Source organism: Perognathus longimembris, chromosome 2, assembly GCF_023159225.1.
Source record: "Perognathus longimembris pacificus isolate PPM17 chromosome 2, ASM2315922v1, whole genome shotgun sequence".
NCBI classification, from domain to species: Eukaryota; Metazoa; Chordata; class Mammalia; order Rodentia; family Heteromyidae; genus Perognathus; species Perognathus longimembris.
The window spans coordinates 70666173-70684246 of record NC_063162.1 but is presented as its reverse complement, the minus strand read 5'-3'; the positions used below and the strand labels follow the sequence as shown (position 1 = coordinate 70684246).

General features: G+C 44.4%; 1 protein-coding gene across 2 annotated transcripts in view; it reads left to right on the top strand.

The window, feature by feature from the left end:
* Pou6f2 (POU class 6 homeobox 2) overlaps positions 1-17219 on the top strand; it is a 386522-nt gene extending 369303 nt beyond the window's left edge. The window contains exons 8-10 of one of the 2 annotated variants that reach the window (XM_048337791.1): positions 2950-3115; positions 12578-12746; positions 16715-17219. In XM_048337791.1, coding sequence (XP_048193748.1) covers positions 2950-3115; positions 12578-12746; positions 16715-17219 — 840 coding nt within the window. The remainder of the gene's footprint in view (positions 1-2949; positions 3116-12577; positions 12747-16714) is intronic. The other variant, XM_048337792.1, reaches the window with a different exon arrangement.
* The last annotated feature ends 855 nt before the right edge of the window (positions 17220-18074 follow it).

Here is an 18074-nt window from a genome sequence, read left to right as displayed (position 1 = left end):
CTGGACTTGATTGTTGGTTGTATGTGCCTAGCAGGTTGTCTAATTATCTTAGTCAGATGTTTGCTGTGTATTAATTTGGGTTTCTGTGTTAATTACGGCCATCTTGGGTTCACAGTTCCGCCCCACTGAAAATAGCTGAGCAGTAACAGGAGGTAGGTGGTGTGTGAAATGTAACGGCATGCTACTTGGCAGGAGGGCCAGCCCGGACTCATGCTGAGCAGCCAGGCATATCTGCTGCCTAAGAAAGCCTGTGAGACAGGGAGTTTGCTACCAACCGTTACCATGCAGGAGACAGGAGGAGAAACTGCTCCCTAACTGCTTTTCCAAGATAGCCCCTTACTAACACTGCTCTGAAAGGTAACTGTTCACTTAACGGTTAAAAGCACCTTAAATAATTTTTTTGGCCAGTCCTAGGGCTTGAACTCAGGGCCTGGATGCTGTCCAGGAGCTTCTTTGTGCTCAGGCTAGTGCTGTATCATTTGAGCCACAGCACCACTTCTGGCTTTTTCTGAGTAGGTGAGAGTCTTTTCTGTAGATAAGACATTTTTTAAGACATTTTTCTGCCTGGGCTGGCTTCCAACCATGATCCTCAGATCTCAGACTCCTGAGTAGTTAGTATTACCAGTGCCTGGCAACTTTGAGTGATTTTTAAATTTTGATAATCCCAAAAGGTGATACTGTAATGCTTGGAATTCTCACACATTGGGTGATTTGGGGAGAAAAGAGATAACCAATTTGTAAATCAGCTTTAGAATTTCTCAGAAGATTTAATGTGCATCTGCAATAGGGCCATTCCTGGGTGTTTTTATAAAACAAAAAAACTAGACACACAGATATGTACATAAATGTTTATAACAGCAACGGTAGTCGTATTCCTATAATAGCCCTAACATGGAAACAACTCAAACTGCTAAAAGAAAATGGATGATAAATACAGTATGTGCATGTGTGTATATATGCATACAGACTGGAATGCTATTAAGCACTTAAAAAGGGGTGCATTCCTGTCACATACAGTAAAATGAGTGAATCTCAAGAAAAACAAAAGTATACCAAGAAAAAGAAGCAAGATATTTTTTAAAAGTGCACCAATGTATGATTCCATTTCTTGAATCATACCCTGTAAAGGCAGAAAGAGAGAAAGGAGAGGAGAGGTTGTCTGGGAAGAAGAAAGGGACTTTTGTGGAATGGCAAGAACATTTTCTGTCTTGATTGTGGTGGTGAGGGTGACAGGTAAATTCACTTCACAAAATTCCTGAAACCCTCAGCACCACATATATAGAAAAAAGCCGGAAGTGGCGCTGTGGCTCAAGTGGTAGAGTGCTAGCCTTGAGCAAAAAGAAGCCAAGGACAGTGCTCAGGCCCTGAATCCATGCCCTAGGACTGGCAACAAAAACAAAACCAAACAAAATTCCTGAAACGCTGTTTCAAGTAGGTATGTTTTATTATGTATAAACTATAGATCAATAAAGATGAGTGGGAAAGCAATGGTAAATGTAAAGTTAAAATGTCCCAATCTGGCTCTCACATATTAAACAGATGATCACCAAGATTGGGCCCTGTTTTGTGGATAGAATTTCCCACCAAAGTTCAGGACCTGATTTATTTCTGCATCTAAAAACCTAGCTGTCCTTCTGTGAGTGTGATGATGGACATAAAAGCACTGGGTACTCAAAAAGTGGTATAGCTAGTCAGAAAACAAGCTGTAACTGGAAAAGCTGGTCTTCCACCTTCTCAGAATGCTACCAAGCTCTGGTGCCATCTTGCTAGATAAGCAACACAGAATAGAGACAGAGCTTCCCCCGCCCCTTGTGGCGGCCAGGGGGAGGGGGAAGATAACCTACCACCTGCCCCTCCCCATTTCCCCTTCCTTCTCTCCTTATTATCCAAAGTCCTCTTGACTCACAGAGTGACAGCCCTTAGGTAACCTGGAAAGGAATAGTGAACATACAGACATGAAAACAATCTTACTTCCTGCCCACACACAAAAAAAAAATTTAATTAACTTAATTCTTCCTTGTGCCAGTGGAATTATTAGGTTGAGCCTTGGACTTTCTATGTCCAGAGACTACCTCTAGCTCAACAGTGAATCCCTTTAACATCTCCTTGTCTCCACTTCCTTTCCTATAAACCAAGGGTGGACATAGCACCCATCCCCACCACAGAGGTGAGAATTAAGTGGGTGGAGACCCTGATGCCCTTAGTGACTGACACAAAGTAAAAGGTAAAGGCTGAGAGCTACAGATATTATGGGATGGTGTTATCACATCTCTCTTAATTTTCTAGAGGGCTTCAGTGGATCACTTGTACCACACTCCACAGTAATCCACCCAGACTCTTGAATCTGGGAGAGCAAATAGGTCCCACTTATGGGGATGGAGGTGTGGCTCAAGTAGTAGAGCACCTGCCTAGGCCCTGATTTCAAAGAAAAGGAGGGTGGGAAGGAAAGAAAGAAGGAAGTCAATAAAAAGACCTCACATACACTCAGCCTAAAGCTTGAACTTTCTCCAAACTGCCAGTTTTATGTGAGCTAAAATGTCAGGGCATAGCCCTGCCTTTAAGTCTGAGAGTTTCATTTTCTATGTCCATGATCAGAACCCATCAGGTGTGCAGTCATCATATGAACATGTAGAAAGAATCCCTCCATATGCTATGACTGAGAAGCACAGAAAATTGAGTGCCCAAGCAAGCCAAGTAGGAAATTAATAATATATTTAGAATTACTCATAAAACACCTGTCAAGCAAATGACAATACAGTCAGGAATAAAAACATAATTCCTGCCTGTGGCACAGGTCTCGTAGTCTGCCTGAGAGTTAGGTTCTGTATTCTTGGAAATTAGAATGCTTCGATACCAGATGAAACTTCTGTTCCTGGCATTGCCCCTCCCCCATCCCCAACCGTTTCATTCATTTGTGTATTTTTACATCCCTCCCCACATCCTGTGTAGCTCCACCAACCCTCCCAGACGGCCATGGGTCAAGCAGGCTCCCAAGGCAACCTTCTACACCTGGCACACAGCCAAGCAGCCATGTCTCAAAGTCCGGTGCGGCAGGCCTCCTCTTCCTCCTCATCCTCCTCTTCTTCAGCTTTGAGCGTGGGCCAGTTGGTCAGCAGTAAGTATCCTTTCTGGCTCCATTTAAATCATGCTTTCTGTATGTCTCTCTCTCTCTCTCTCTCTCTCTCTCTCTCTCTCTCTCTCTCTCTCTCTCTCTCTCTCTCTCTCTCTCTCTCTCTCAGAAATTTTCTAGTGTTCCTGGGCCAGTTTTAGGGTGAAGTTCATAAATCCTTGTCTAGATGGTTTCTTTGGACAGATTAGTTCAAAGAACACCCTGGATTCATACAAGCCAGGGCCAGCCCCCACCCCTACTTTTAAGGGGTTCTTGATGTGCTGATTCAGACCTGCCACTTTCAAAGAGACAAATGATCCACTGGGGGGCAAGAGAGATAGCTCAGGATGGAAACAAGCAACAGCAGGCTGGCGGCAAGTCACGCTGTTTTTCCGTGTGCCTGAAGCCCCTGGTGTTGTGTTTGTAGGTGTCAGAGGAAGAGCCTGCCTATGAGCCAGTGGGTGTGGTGCACAGTGAGCCACCGCCAGTCCTACCGGAGGGGGACACTGCCTGGGCTGGATTCAGATGGAGAGTCTGGGAAAGGGCCACTCTCGAAAGGAAACAAGCCTGCTAGTCCCCACTCCTCCCTGAGCAAATCAGATATTTTATATTTGCACATTTTAGAAACTCATTTCTAACTCATTTTTGATCCTTGGTAAAGACACAATTGGTCACATGCAAATATCACCACATTAAGATGAATATGAGAATGGACTGATGTAAATGCCAGTTATTCAGCTTTAGCCCAGTTCTTACTTATTTGTAAAAATTGAGGAACATGTACATAGATCCCAGTTTACCAGGAACCCAAAATTCCAGTAGTTGTGAGTTTAAAAGGCTAAACTGGTTTAGGGGTTTTTTTGTACTAGAAAATGCAGACAGTGCTTTCACAAAAGTAACTGTACAGTGATTTGAAGTACAATAAATGAAGACAATGCATGGCCTTCCAATAAAAGATATTTAAAGACTGAAAAGAAAAGGCTAAACTGGGCATCTGTGGCTAGCTGGACATCAGTGGCTCACATCTGTAATCTTAACTACTCAGGAGGTTGAGATCTGAGGATCATGGTTCAAAGCCAGCTTGGGGAAGGAAAATCCATGAGATTTTTATCTCCATTTAACTACCAAAAAGCCAGAACTGGAGTTGTAGCTCAAGTGGAAGAGTTCTGAGTTTAAGCCCTGGAACTTCTCCCCACACACACCTTCTCCTCCGCCCCCCACCACCACCCACCACCCACCCCCGCCAAAAAGGAAAGAAAGAAAGAAAAAAAAAAGCTAGAGCTCTGACTAAGCACCAGGGCCATTAAATGAGGATGCATGAGTGTCTGTGTTCGGTCAAGGTCAAGAGTGACTTTGACTAACAGGAGGCTGAGGGAGCCTCACACAGCAAACCTGTACACACAAGGTAACTCTCCCCCAAAGACATAGCTATTCAATTATACCAAGAATTCACACCAGAAAGCTGCTTGCAGGTAGGGACAGAAAGGGAGCAAGGCATTACGAGGAGCTGTTGAAATGTCTACTTCCTGTAGTGGACTGGCTTGGACTCTCTTGACCTTGAAAAAGGTGAATACGTGGGGAGGGCTGAGGTACATAGGAGCTACCCATCTGCCAGATATTTCATGTCATGAAAATATATAATCTCTTCCCCTGAGTAGACACTATGTTGAAAATGAGCTACACAACTTGTGGGCCAGGATAGGAAGGAAAAACTGAGAAAGCAAAGGAAGGGATGACATTGTCCAAAAAGAAATGTACTCCTTATCTGATTTATGAAACAGTAACCACCTCTGTATATCACCTTTATAGTAACAATTTTAAGTAATTAAAAATTATACATAATAATATTTATAAGTTCTCTCCATTTGGGAAAAAACCTTTGCCTAACTAGAATAAAAACATAGATAAAATTAATTTACCTATATTTACATTTTCCCCAATAAAGAAACCCTTTTTAGTGTTGTCAGAGACAATGATTCAAACTTTGCTTGGATTTAATATTCTGTATTAAGTCTCTGAAAATATTATATTTCTAAATACCAGCAATACCTAAGTTTAGGATAACTGCTATACTTTGGTCCAAAAAGAAAAGAAACCAAAATCAAATAAAGAAGTAAGTTAAATATGAAATAAAGATACAATAACTCCACAAATAGAATACACAGGCTGAACATTCAATACAAAAATACAAAGCCAAGCTTCAACTGCTCGCACCTGTAATCCTAGCTACCCAGAAGGGTGAGTCTGCGAACTAAGGTTTGATGCCAACCCAGATAAGAAAATGTATGAGATGCTTATCTCCAATTAACCAGCAAAAGCTGGAAATGGAGCTGTGGCTCAAATGGTAAAGTGCTAGCCTTGAGCAAAAATAGCCAAGCAAGTGTGTGAGGCCCTGAATTCAAGCCCTAGCACTGGCATATACATATATATATATATTATATTTATATTTACATATTTATATTTTATAAACCACCCAATACATATTGCAGAGATGGATGCGTGGAGAGACAGACAGATGAGTTTTCTTTGATCATTTGTCACAAGTGAGATAAGGAACGAGTAACTCTTTAGCCCTTTTCAGAATTCAATTCAATGGCATCCTAGCCAATGGAAAATCTACATTCTTGGCATATGATGAGTGATCTGAAATATAAAGGCTGGGAGAGAGAAAATCCTTTACCTCATGCCTTAGCAGTTTGACACACCAGCTACATGCAGAGCCTGGCTTCTTGTAGCCCACACCAGCCCTACATCCTTGCTTGGGGTGGTCCTGAACCACTGCCCAGCAGCCTCTACACAATCCCAAACTTACAAATGTTATAGATCTTGAGAATGTTGCTTAGTTGCCTCTCTCTGTGTCTCTCTGTGTCTCTCTGTCTCTGACACACTCTCTATCTATCTATCTATCTATTTATCTCCCTCAAAACCCAACTACAGAATAGATGTCTGATTTATGTATTTATGGATCCTATCCCTTTGGGCCAATAATTTGCTATAATGGTTTTCAGGATGCAAGGAAGGTATCTCCCATTTATGATTCAAATGGACAGTGAAAGGGAAAGGATGCAGGGTGTGGTCTGGGAGCTTCTGTCCCTATGGAGTTGGGGTGTGTAGCCTTCACTGCACATCAATGTGTTCAGAGCTCTCTGAAAATCCTGTAGATCAGGGATCTTGATAGAAGTTTCGTTTCATGGGCACAATCGATTATTAACTCAGTCCCCAGATTTTTATCACAGCTTGGTCTGGTCTCCCATCTGGGGGCTCTCAAGAAATCCACCTAGAATCACCTCCCTGGGACGGAAGATGCCTTTGCCACCCAAGCAAGATCAAAGGATTTCAGTGCTTTCTTATCAGCAACCACAAAGCACCAATACTGGCACAGAAGATAGTGTTAGCATCTCTATTGCTTAGGATATTATAAGACATTTTGTGTGTGCCTGTCCTGGGACAGAGCCTGGCTGCTGTCCCTGAGCTTCTTTTGCTCAAGGTTAGCACCCTACCACTTGAGCCACAGTGCCACTTGCAGCATTTGGGGGGGTAGCTTATTGGAGGCAAGCATCTCATGGACTTTCCTTCCCCAAGCTGGCTTCAATCCACGATCCTCAGATCGCAGCCTCTTGAGTAGCTAGGATTACAGGTGAGGGCCACCAGCTACCAGCTTATTATATGAATTTTAAGAGCACCAGGAGCCAGGAACCAAGACCAAAAGGAAAAAAAGAAGGAAGGAAGGAAGGAAGGAAGGAAGGAAGGAAGGAAGGAAGGAAAGAAAGAAAGAAAGAAAGAAAGAAAGAAAGAAAGAAAGAAAGAAAGAAAGAAAGAAAGAAAGAAAGAAAGAAAGAAAGAAAGAAAGAGGAGAAGGGGGAGGGAGAGAGGAAAGGAAGGAGAGAGGGAAAGAGGGAGGGAGGGAGGGAGGGAGGGAGGGTAACATTTCTTGTTAGGTCACAACAGCACAGAAACTCTGATCAAAACCTCAGGCAATGTCTTCACCCTCGTGTCAGCCACTCTGCCACACAAAAGTAGCTTTCATGCCTCTTGCCCATTCCAGGCAAAGGAATGGCAAATTCATGCCATTGCAATGGCAAGATCTTCCTATGTGAAGAGCACCGCATTTGTGGGCTCAGAAGTTCAAATAAGCATCTGGGTTAGAGCACACCTTGTCCTGGGCTAAACCCTGCTCAGTCTCCATGGCTACCTTCAGTACATACAGTTTCTACAGTCCAAGTTTTTAGAATGTCTAGAAAAATACCAAACAAATAACAAATGCTCAAAATTGAAGCTCAAGATTCTACAGTATAATTTTTTAATAGATTAGCAGGAGATGGGGGTATTGCTGGGTTTGGGGTGTTTTTGTTATTGTTGTTGTTGTTTTGTTCCAGTCCTGGGGCTTGAACTCAAGACTTGGGTGCTGTCCCTGTGCTTCTCTTGTTCAAGGCTAGCGTGCTACCATATAAGCTCTATTTCTGGCTTTGGAGTAGTTTATTGGAGATAAGAGTCTCATGGACTTTACTGCCCAAACTGGCTTGGAACTGCAATCCTCAAATCTCAGTAGCTAGGATTACAATGTGAGCCACTGGGCCTGGCTTGTGTTTTATTACTAAGTACACATTTTATAAACTTCTGACTTTAAGCTAGACCCTTAGATAACAGAGAACTACTACCTAGACCTGGAAAACCAAAACTAGAACATAAATACTCAGTAATGGCTTATAGCATAATAAAACCCCTGATTTGTAATTCGCGCCATTTTCCACAAGCCATTGAAGTCACCATATTGCAAGTAGGCTCTTCTCCCACATTCCATCACACATTCCAAGTGGTTTCTTACTCTCTAGAAATACTTGGTCAGTATGCCCATCATTTGCTTTGAGACTAGCCCTGCGAGCAGACAGTGCTCACATAAGGTATTTAATTCACACTGTGGCAGCTTCCTTGAAGATACATCTGACTCCTTTAACCATCACACTGTGGAGGTCAGGGAGGAATGATATTGATGGATCACTTCAACTTATTTATCAACCCTGAACTTATAGGCCCAACCTAACAGCAAGGAGGAGCTAAATCTAAAACACAAAAACACAACAAAACCAACAAATCTGTCCTGTGCACTCAGTGCCACATGAACTGAGGGACCAGGAGGAAGATAACCAAGGCTGTTTTCACACAACTGGCGGTTAGCTTCCTTTAATTTTTTTTTTTAATTTTCAGGCCATACATTCCAGATGTACTAAGGGAAAAATTATCATATACCTTTGGATCACTGCCTAGTTTCAAGTCCAGTTGATCCTTCTATAGCAAGGATCAGATTCAAGGTGCCACTTGTCCACACTTTTGCCCTGTATGTATTCTATTGGGCTGACTTCATCTGAAGCAAATCTCTACAAAAGGTACCACTTCCTTCTCAGTCCAGAAAAACTCTAGAGCTGATTAAAGGTGCTGGGTATACCTTGTGGTCTCAATCAAGGTGACCCTCAAGGCTAACCTTAACATTAACCCAACCACCCCAGACCAGGAAAATGGATCACAGAAAGCCGAATAACCCATCTCAGGTTCAAGTCATACTCTGAGCTAGCCTGAGAGCTAAGGTGAGGTTCCAGGAAAGCCTCAGTTTACCACATTTGTTTCCTCTCCTCAAGCACAAAAGCAGGCATCCCTCCAGAAAGGGTAACTGCTCCTACTGAGAAACAATGGTTCAAATTAGAAAGAAAACAATAGTATCATACTCTTATTGGTTATTTCCAAGCATCCTTCAGATACCATCTAAAGAATTCTTCCAAAGTCAAAAGACAAGTAACTTATAATCAAGATAAAGCTAATGTTTTCCCAGTGGTGGGTGACCTTCTTTGTATGGAAAGACTCCTGTAGTCTGGGAACCTATTAGAGCAAATGTATACATTTTGCCCTTTGAGCTTTGAGGATAAGAACACAAATCTAAGAAGGCAAACAGTGGCTCGAGCCTGTAATCTCTACTTCTCAGAAGGCTGAGATCTGGAGGATTGTGGTTGGAGGCCAGCCCAAGCAGAAAAGTTCTCTAGACTCCATCTCCAACGTAAGCCAGCAAAAAGCCCTGCTGGAAACATGGCTAAAGTGGTAAAGTGCCAGCCTAGCGAGTGGTGCCCTGAGTTCAAACCTCAGTACTGCCAAAAAGACACACACACACACACACACACACACACACACACACACATCTCACCATGTGTCAAGGGGTTACACCTTTAAATCTGGCTTCTTCTCCACCCCACCCCCAGTTCTGAACATTTATTGTCTAACACACAGTGTTGCCAGATTCCTCCCCCTGGCCTCTTGGGGAGAGGCCTGGCCCTTCTTTTTGAGCTCTGTGTCATTCTCTACCAGCTGTCCTTCTCACCTCTAAGTGAAGATTTCTCACTATTATTTTTTATTGTTCTACTCCCCTTGCAAGGAGGTTTTAACTTTGTTTAAATTCTAATAACCCTCCTTTCCCTATGAAATCTTACTGTCTCAGATACATTTAACACCTGTTATTATCCTGCTGCCCTTAGGGGAACAACAATAATTGTGCTAAGATTTTTCCTGCCCCTACCCCTGCCCCAGACCGAACTGCTGGATATGCATGGTGGAAGCACAGTGCAGGTGGCCGGGCTGGGGAGGACTGGACATGAGAGCCAGGAGCAGCACAATCAGTTCCAGCTGACCAGGAATTACCAAATGCAATTACAGATCGAGTGCTCAAAAAAAACCAAAGCAAAACAAAACAAAACAAAAAAACACCAACAATCTAGCTTTTTCTGTAGAAGTTAGTACATAAATTTTGGCAAGGGTTCAGAAAACTCACAAGCTCTAGAAATCTGGGTTCTTCTCTATACTCTTCACTTGCAACTCTTTCCCTTAAGAGTTTTGGGAAGAAACAAGAGAAGGGGCTCAAGACTTCTGGAAACACAGATGTCACCTCCCAGAATCCTTGGGGAGTCCTGGAAGCCACTCCTGGCTACTGTGCTCGTGGTCAGTCTCCCCCACAGTTGACCCAAACCGAGTATTAACTATATGTTTGGGTAAGGAGAGTGGGGGAAGTAAAAGTAGGATTTTCATTCATTTTAACAACCAACAGTTTTCTAGGTAAGCTCTCCAAGCTCCACCCATGCACCTAGACTCTCTATAGTGACATATTGACCAATCCTTAGTTGGAGCTCCAGAGCCTACCACCAACCTCCCAGATCCCACCTCCCTTGCTCATCCCAACACCTGTGCCAGCTTCCAGTTCCCACTAACCAGAATTACACCCCTCCACTCCCTGAGAGCTGCCCATTTGTAAAACCCAGTATCTCCTCCCTCCACCGGGAAGGTACACATCATGACTTCTTGAGACCCCTGCCTCTAATTTTTTGTGTGTGCATTAGTATTGAATGTTTACCCCTACTAGATTGTGAAGTCCATAGAGGCTGAAATTGCTTCTTTTTTGTTTTATTCTTTTAATTGCTTCTTATATATCTCCTGTCTCCTTCCTCTACTCAGCTAGAACCTTCCAGAAGTCACTTTAAAAAAAAATGCTAACTGGACTGGAAATGTGGCTGAGCCGTAAAGTGCTTGCCTAGCATGCATGAAGCCCTGAGTTCAATTCCTCAGTACCACATAAACAGAAAAAGCCAGAAGTGGTGCTGTGGCTCAAGTGATAGAGTGCTAGCCTTGAGCAAAAGAAGCTCAGGGACAGTGCCCAGGCCCTGGGTTCAAGTCCCAGGACTGGAAAATAATAATAATACAAGCCAGGTGCTGGTGGCTCACACCTGTAATCCTAGATAATCAGGCTGCTATCTAATGATCTCAGTTCAAAACCAGCCTGGACAGACAAAAATCCCAAGATTTATCTTATCTCCAATTATTCAGCAAAAAGCTGGAAGTGGAAATTGGTTCAGGTGGTAGAGAACCAGTCTTGATTTGAAAAAGCCAAAGGGCCAAGTACTGACAAAGGAAGGAAGGAGGGAAGGAAGGAGGGAGGGAGGGAAGGAGGGAGGGAAGGAGGGAAGGAAGGAAGGAAGGAAGGAAGGAAGGAAGGAAGGAAGAAAGGAAGGAGAGAAGAGGAGATGAAAGAGGGAGGGAGGAAGGGATGGTGGGAGTGATGAGAGAGATGGAGGAAAGAAGGGAGGGAGGGAGGAAGGGAGGGAACAGAAAGAAAGAAAACAGAACCACTGGTATGAAAATTCTGAAGGAGCTTTTTTAAAGAGATGGAGGGTCTTGCTATATTGCCTAAGCTAACCTTGAACTCCTGAGTTCCAGCCATCTTCCAGCCTCAGCTTCCCCAAGTAGCTGAGACTCCAAGGTGTGCACCATTATGCTCATTTGTTTATTTGATTGTTTGCGCTGAAGACTGAACCCAGGGCCTTTTACATGTTAGGCAATAATTCTACCACTTGAACTTCACCTTCACTCTTTTATTATTGTTGTTGATACAGAATCTTGCTGTATTTTGCTTGGGCAAATTTTTTTTAAGGAAAAATGCATGAAGAGTGCAAATGCTTTGTTTCTTTTCCTGACAACCAAGGTGTCTATAGCCCTGAACCCAGAAGAGAAATATAGACCACCACCATCCAGGGACAAGAACTTGAATTTGCTGAAATTGATGGGTTTACTGTGCAGAAAGAGGAAGGCAAAACTTTTCACCTAAGTCTGAGGAATGAAGTGAAGAACAATGGGGCTGGCTTGCAGGGGGACTGGCTGCACGACAGGCAGGATTGAGCAGTACTTTGAAATCTTCCACCCTCCCCAGCCCATGCTGTCTCCAGCCTGGTGTACTCTTTCATTTATTCAGGGGTCAGTAGCCAGGGGGGTAGAAAGTTTCATTCTCCAGCTGTTGTGTCATTTCCCTTGATAAGTCCTAAATTGACCGCGTTATCCGGCACCCAAGGAGCCATTCTGTGGTAGGCATTTTTGATTATGGTGCCCTTTCAGGGGACAAAGGCAGCTGTGTCAGAAAACTGCTATGAAGGAGAAGGGGGTGGGGGGAAGACAATATTATTCTCACAGCTTCGTGAGCATGTGTGTCTGAGGAGCTAATGTGAACCTAAAAAATAATAAATAAATAAATAAATATTAGGCAAGATTACTCTCTGTCCAGCCTGGGCTGCATGGAGATCAGGAAGAAATAAAATACAAAATATTATTTCCTGTTTTCTTCAAGGCTTCAGTCTTAGCACTAAAGATGCCGACTGAAATGTTTTCAATGGAAGCCTTTCCTTTAAAAAAAAAAAAATGAATACCTTTGCACAGTGGCTGGACATGTGTAGCTCTCTCCCTCTCCTGACTGGGCCATGGCTGTGTGCTGGCCCTAGGGGTGAGCCAGCAGGTTGGCACATGCTGGAAGCATCTGGAAGGGTGATTTGTGGAGGGGTGAGGTGTGTGGAGGCGGCCTCCGGTGCGGGTCCCCGCGCCTGGCGAGGAGCACCTTGGCTCCCTCAGTGTGTTGACATGTTGATTCCGTTCTCAAAACCGTCTCCACAGATCCTCAGACGGCGGCGGGTGAGGTGGACGGGGTTAACCTGGAAGAGATCCGGGAGTTTGCCAAAGCTTTTAAAATCCGCCGCCTGTCCCTCGGCCTGACCCAGACTCAGGTGGGACAGGCGCTCAGTGCTACCGAGGGCCCCGCCTACAGCCAGTCGGCCATCTGCAGGTAACCGCGCGCGCGGCCGGCCGGGGCCGGGCCTCGGGGCCTCCGGGGCCTCCCAGGTTCTCCGGGCCTCCGGGGCCTCCCGGGCTCTCCGGGCCGCCCGGCCCTCCGGCCGAGCACGGAGCCGGGAGCCGAGTCTGGGGAGCAGGATGTATGCAGAGGAAACCGCCGCTGCAGGGAGGGAGGGGGCGCGGGCTGGACGGCTCAGGCCCGCTCACCGGGACTTCCAAGGCTGTGTGGTTGAAAAGACTCCCTGGAGCCCCTGTGCGCTGGCGGACCAGGCCGGCCCCTGCCCCAGGCCCAGGCACGTGCAATCACACCCCGGTGTGAGTTCGCCCCCCCTCTCCCCGGAGAGGAACGTCAAGATTTTCTGCAAAAACACATATTTTAAAAAAGAAAGAAATTAACCACCTCGCAACCAACCTTGAAGGATTTCTTTTTGCCTTTCTGGGCACAGCTTTCCAAGTAATGGGGGGGGGGGGGAGGGGTGTTGTTGTTGTTGCTTTTCCAAAAAGTAGCTCTGAAAAGGATCCTGAAAATCTGGTTTGACCCTGCCCAACCCCCACACCACCACCCAACACCGTTCTCCCGCCCCCCCCCCAAAAAATTTGTTTTTAAATAAATAAATGACTAAATCCAGCCTTGGTTGTACTCAGGTTGATCCGGGTTAAGTCATGGGAAGGACTCCAGACCCTGTGCATGTGCGCAGGTGCGCATGTGTGTGTGTGTGTGTGTGTGTGTGTGTGTGTGTGAGAGAGAGAGAGAGAGAGAGAGAGAGAGAGAGAGAGAACACTAATCCCATGTTTATGCATGAGGTAAGGAAGGCACTCCATAAGAGCTTTTTCCTCTTGGGCAATGCCTTATGAATCCTCCTCCATCAGGAAAAGCCAAGGAACCAACTCTAAACTCATTTAAGTGGATTTTGTTCTTGGTGATCCATGAAATGCTGTCTTTTTATCTGCTCTTTATACTTTTAATGTATTCCCCAAAGGGCGGAAGTGTACTTTCCCTGCAGTTTAAGACTAAGGTTATAAATAACATCAGTATGGGGTAGTAGCTTGCAGCTCACATTTTGCTCAATGATTTTCCATAAAACCCATTGATTGTTGTTAAATACAAAAAGCACCATAGGATCCTCTCACTTCTGTGGTCTCCCCTACTGTTTTTTCTTATAAGATACCTCCCTGTAGAAAATAACCTTTATTCAGTCTATACAAGGATACTACTGCTGGGGAATTTGTTTCAAGGCTTGTATATGTTATTCCAAACAACATGGACTGAAGCCTCAACGCTAACAAGCACGGATGATATGAATACCCTCACTTCCCAGTGGGAAACATTAATATTGTTTCATCTTGACAGCCCGGTGATAAAGGCAGGCACAGGTTTGGGGGTTTTGTTTTTTCTTAAGTTGTTGCCAACTTAACTATGGCTGCTGAATTTCTCTCTGGCTTCTTTTTAGCCCTAAACTATGATTTCCTTTGATTGAGTGCTCTTTAACTCCAATGCTGAGCATTGCTGGGTATCCCCAATCAGATATGATGATTTCTAAAGTCTTCCCCTCTGTCAGATGAAAAGACCATAGGTATTTTAGCATATAACAAGGTAGCTATCATATATCAAATCAGATATATGTCATATAATGAATCATGGATATGATATAGCTCATATAACAAATCAGATACCTGGACTTTAGGGGCCTTCCATCAGCTTCCAGCATTTGAGTGATGTCATTTATGGAGTTATCCACCACCCCTCCAAATTAATCCATTCATTCATTAAAGTCTTGAGAGAGAGTAAGGTCTTTCACTGGAAGGGTTTCAGTGAATTCACAGAATGAGGAGAAATGTGCTGTGGAGGCAGTTCCCTGGGGTGTCGCTGTTCCCTCCTTAGCAGCAGTGACTCTGGGGTGCTGTGAGGTCCCTACTCATCAGACACCAGAAAAATACCAAACATCCTTTCCACAAGCTCTTGTCTCTTGCCAGGATGCTGTAAGCCATAAGTGATGTTCCCAAGAGTTCATTCAAGCTCTGGGCCTTTTACAGCAAATGCTGACCAAAGGCAGAAAGTACGTGGCTTTAACGAGGGAGCTGGCCACCCAAAGCAAATAGACTTCCTTCCTCTTTGACCTGAAGTTGGATTTTTTTTTTTAATAAACAAGTATTTCCTCAAACCCTGGTGGAAGACAATGCCATTAAATTCTCATGAAAATTTAATACTATTTGTGCTGCTCATCATAATGCAAGAGACCTAAAAAAAAAAAAAAATGGGCTACCAAAAGTAAGCTTATGGCACATAAAGAGAGCCCAACCTCTTCAGTCTTTCTGCAAGCTTCGTCCATCACAAAACATATTGGCACTAACGTAGGTTTATTTCAGCTCCTGGAAAACAGACTATTCTAATAAGACACACTCTGTAGTCACATCACTTATTCTTTTCAACCACATGGAACACTTTCAAAGAGAGAGGGGAAAGAAATTGTCAATCCCTGAAGGTTGTGGATTTGGATTTAAGATAAACAAACAAATAAAAGGAACTGGTCCTTTTTCATATCTCATTGAGTGTGCATATGAATTGAGGGCCGAGATGACCTCTGGAAACATCCCATATAATTTTGTCCAGGATGCTTCCTATTTTTTTCAAGTCAATACAGCCAAGAATTGCTGATGGCAATTGATCTATATGAAAGACCTCATTTGCAGGAAATGATATCGTTCAAGTAGAGTTTCCAGATCTCACACATTCAACACAGCTTGGTGTCCTGGGCACAGAGCGCCATTAGGCTTGGCGGTCAGTAGAAGGCAGGAGGAGGCTTTAGCTCAGCCAGGCCGGGGTATCCCATGGTAATTAGAGTACCCAACTGTTTAAGCCAGAACTGCAAAGTAACATGTGGGCTGTGTTTTACCTGGAAAGAGAGGGTGTGTTGTTAACTTGCATATGATGAAAATTGTTACCAGAGAGAGAAAGAGAGCAGTTAAATTAAGACACAGAATGGAGATAAAAAGACAGTCAAGAGGAGAGACTTCACCCATTGCCATCAGATTATAATAGTAACTGAAACATTTTCATAACCAACAATGAGGAGGGATTTAAAGAAAACCAAGGGGAGGAGCTGGGAATATGGCCTAGTGGCAAGAGTGCTTGCCTGGTATACATGAAGCCCTAGGTTCGACTCCCCAGCACCACATATATAGAAAACAACCAGAAGTGGCACTGTGGCTCAAGTAGCAGAGTGCTAGCCTTGAGCAAAAAGAAGCCAGGAACAGTGCTCAGGCCCTGAATCTGAGCCCAGGGATGCTAATAATAATAATAAATTAATTTTTTAAAAAAAGAAAGCCAAGGGGCTGGGGATATAGCCTAGTGGCAAGAGTGCCTGCCTCGGATACACGAGGCCCTAGGTTCGATTCCCCAGTACCACATATATACAGAAAACGGCCAGAAGCGGCACTGTGGCTCAAGTGGCAGAGTGCTAGCCTTGAGCGGGAAGAAGCCAGGGACAGTGCTCAGGCCCTGAGTCCAAGGCCCAGGACTGGCCAAAAAAAAAAAAAAGAAAGCCAAGGGAAAAATCTCATTATTTTAAATGAAACGTCATGATGACTGTTGCTTGGATGTCCATTTCCTGGGATTCTGTTGATGGAAAAGTAAAGCTGATAGCATTAAAATCAAAGCTTGAAAGGAAAAGACTGATGAGTTGTTTGTATTCCCATCCACCCACCAGGACAGTGTGTGTGTGTGTGTGTGTGTGTGTGTGTGTGTGTGTGTGTGTGTGTGTGTGTGTGTTGCATGTGTGCATGCTCTGGCAGGGAGCATGTTTGGGAGGGTGGGTGCTGGCTTGGGCTGGGCTGGCTACCTTGCAGCTGGCTGCTAATCTGGAGTGACTTCGCCCTGCCAGGCAGTCAGGCAGGCAGGCAGGAGGCCCACCCTGGCAGAGGACTCAGTGTAAGACTGTTCTTTCTCAATTCTCCCCCCAGACACACCATCCTGAGAAGCCACTTTTTCCTACCACAGGAAGCCCAAGAGAACACTATAGCTAGCAGTCTGACAGCCAAACTGAACCCTGGCCTTTTGTATCCTGCCAGGTTTGAAAAGCTGGACATCACCCCTAAAAGTGCTCAGAAGATCAAGCCGGTGCTTGAGCGGTGGATGGCCGAGGCTGAGGCCCGCCATCGAGCAGGCATGCAGAACCTGACCGAGTTTATCGGGAGTGAACCATCCAAAAAGCGCAAGCGGCGCACCTCCTTCACCCCCCAGGCCCTTGAAATCCTCAATGCCCACTTTGAGAAGAACACACACCCCTCTGGGCAGGAAATGACCGAAATTGCTGAGAAGCTGAACTATGACCGGGAAGTAGTTAGAGTTTGGTTCTGCAATAAGAGGCAGGCCCTGAAGAACACAATTAAACGCTTAAAACAACATGAGCCAGCCACAGCAGTCCCTCTGGAGCCCCTAACAGACTCTCTAGAAGAAAATTCCTAAAGAGATGACCTCCCATCGTCAGGAGGAATGAAATGGCGTCCTTAGGAATACACCAAAAAAGAAAGAAGGAAAGGAAAAGAAGAAGAAGAAGAAGAAGAAGAAGAAGAAGAAGAAGAAGAAGAAGAAGAAGAAGAAGAAGAAGAGGAGGAAGGAGGAGGAGGAGGAGGAGGAGAAGGAGAAGATTAAAGTGAAATTTTTAAACAACCCTAGGCATCATACACTATATATAAAGGACTAAGAAAACTACCCAGAGGACAGAATGGTTTATAATGTACATTGGTTTTCCAAAAAAGAAAAAAATAGTTTTGTTTTGGTTTGTTTTTTTGCAGATTTTTAAATAAGGAATAACACCACATGGAAAGGTGCGTGGGAAGGGCATTGCCTCGTCTCCTGTCTCCCCAAAGCCAGTTTTTCTTAAAAAAGCAAACCAAATATTAACCACATACCTTTTTTCTGTAAATGATGAAAATATTAAGAAAAAAAAAAGAAAAACTAAACCAAAAAAAAAAAAAAAAGACAAAAACCAACCACACCACTACAAACTTGTATCTGTTCAAAGCGAATACAAGCCTGCCACCTGGAGGAGTCACAGCACCCTGTCAGGGACTAAGTACTGATTCACTCCAAAACCTAGTAACCAAAGTCAGACACAAGGCACTGCAAACTGCACCCACCCTTTGCTGCGTGTATAACTGCGTTCGCACGTTCTTCCATCTGTACTCACAGAAAAGCAGGAAGCCTGACTTCTCCCGCCTGGCCCACCCTGCCACCTCGGTAGGGCCCTTTCTCAAAGCCATCCTGTGAGGCTCCCTCTTGATAAGTCTGGAGGGAATGCTGGGAGGGAGAGGGGGAGTT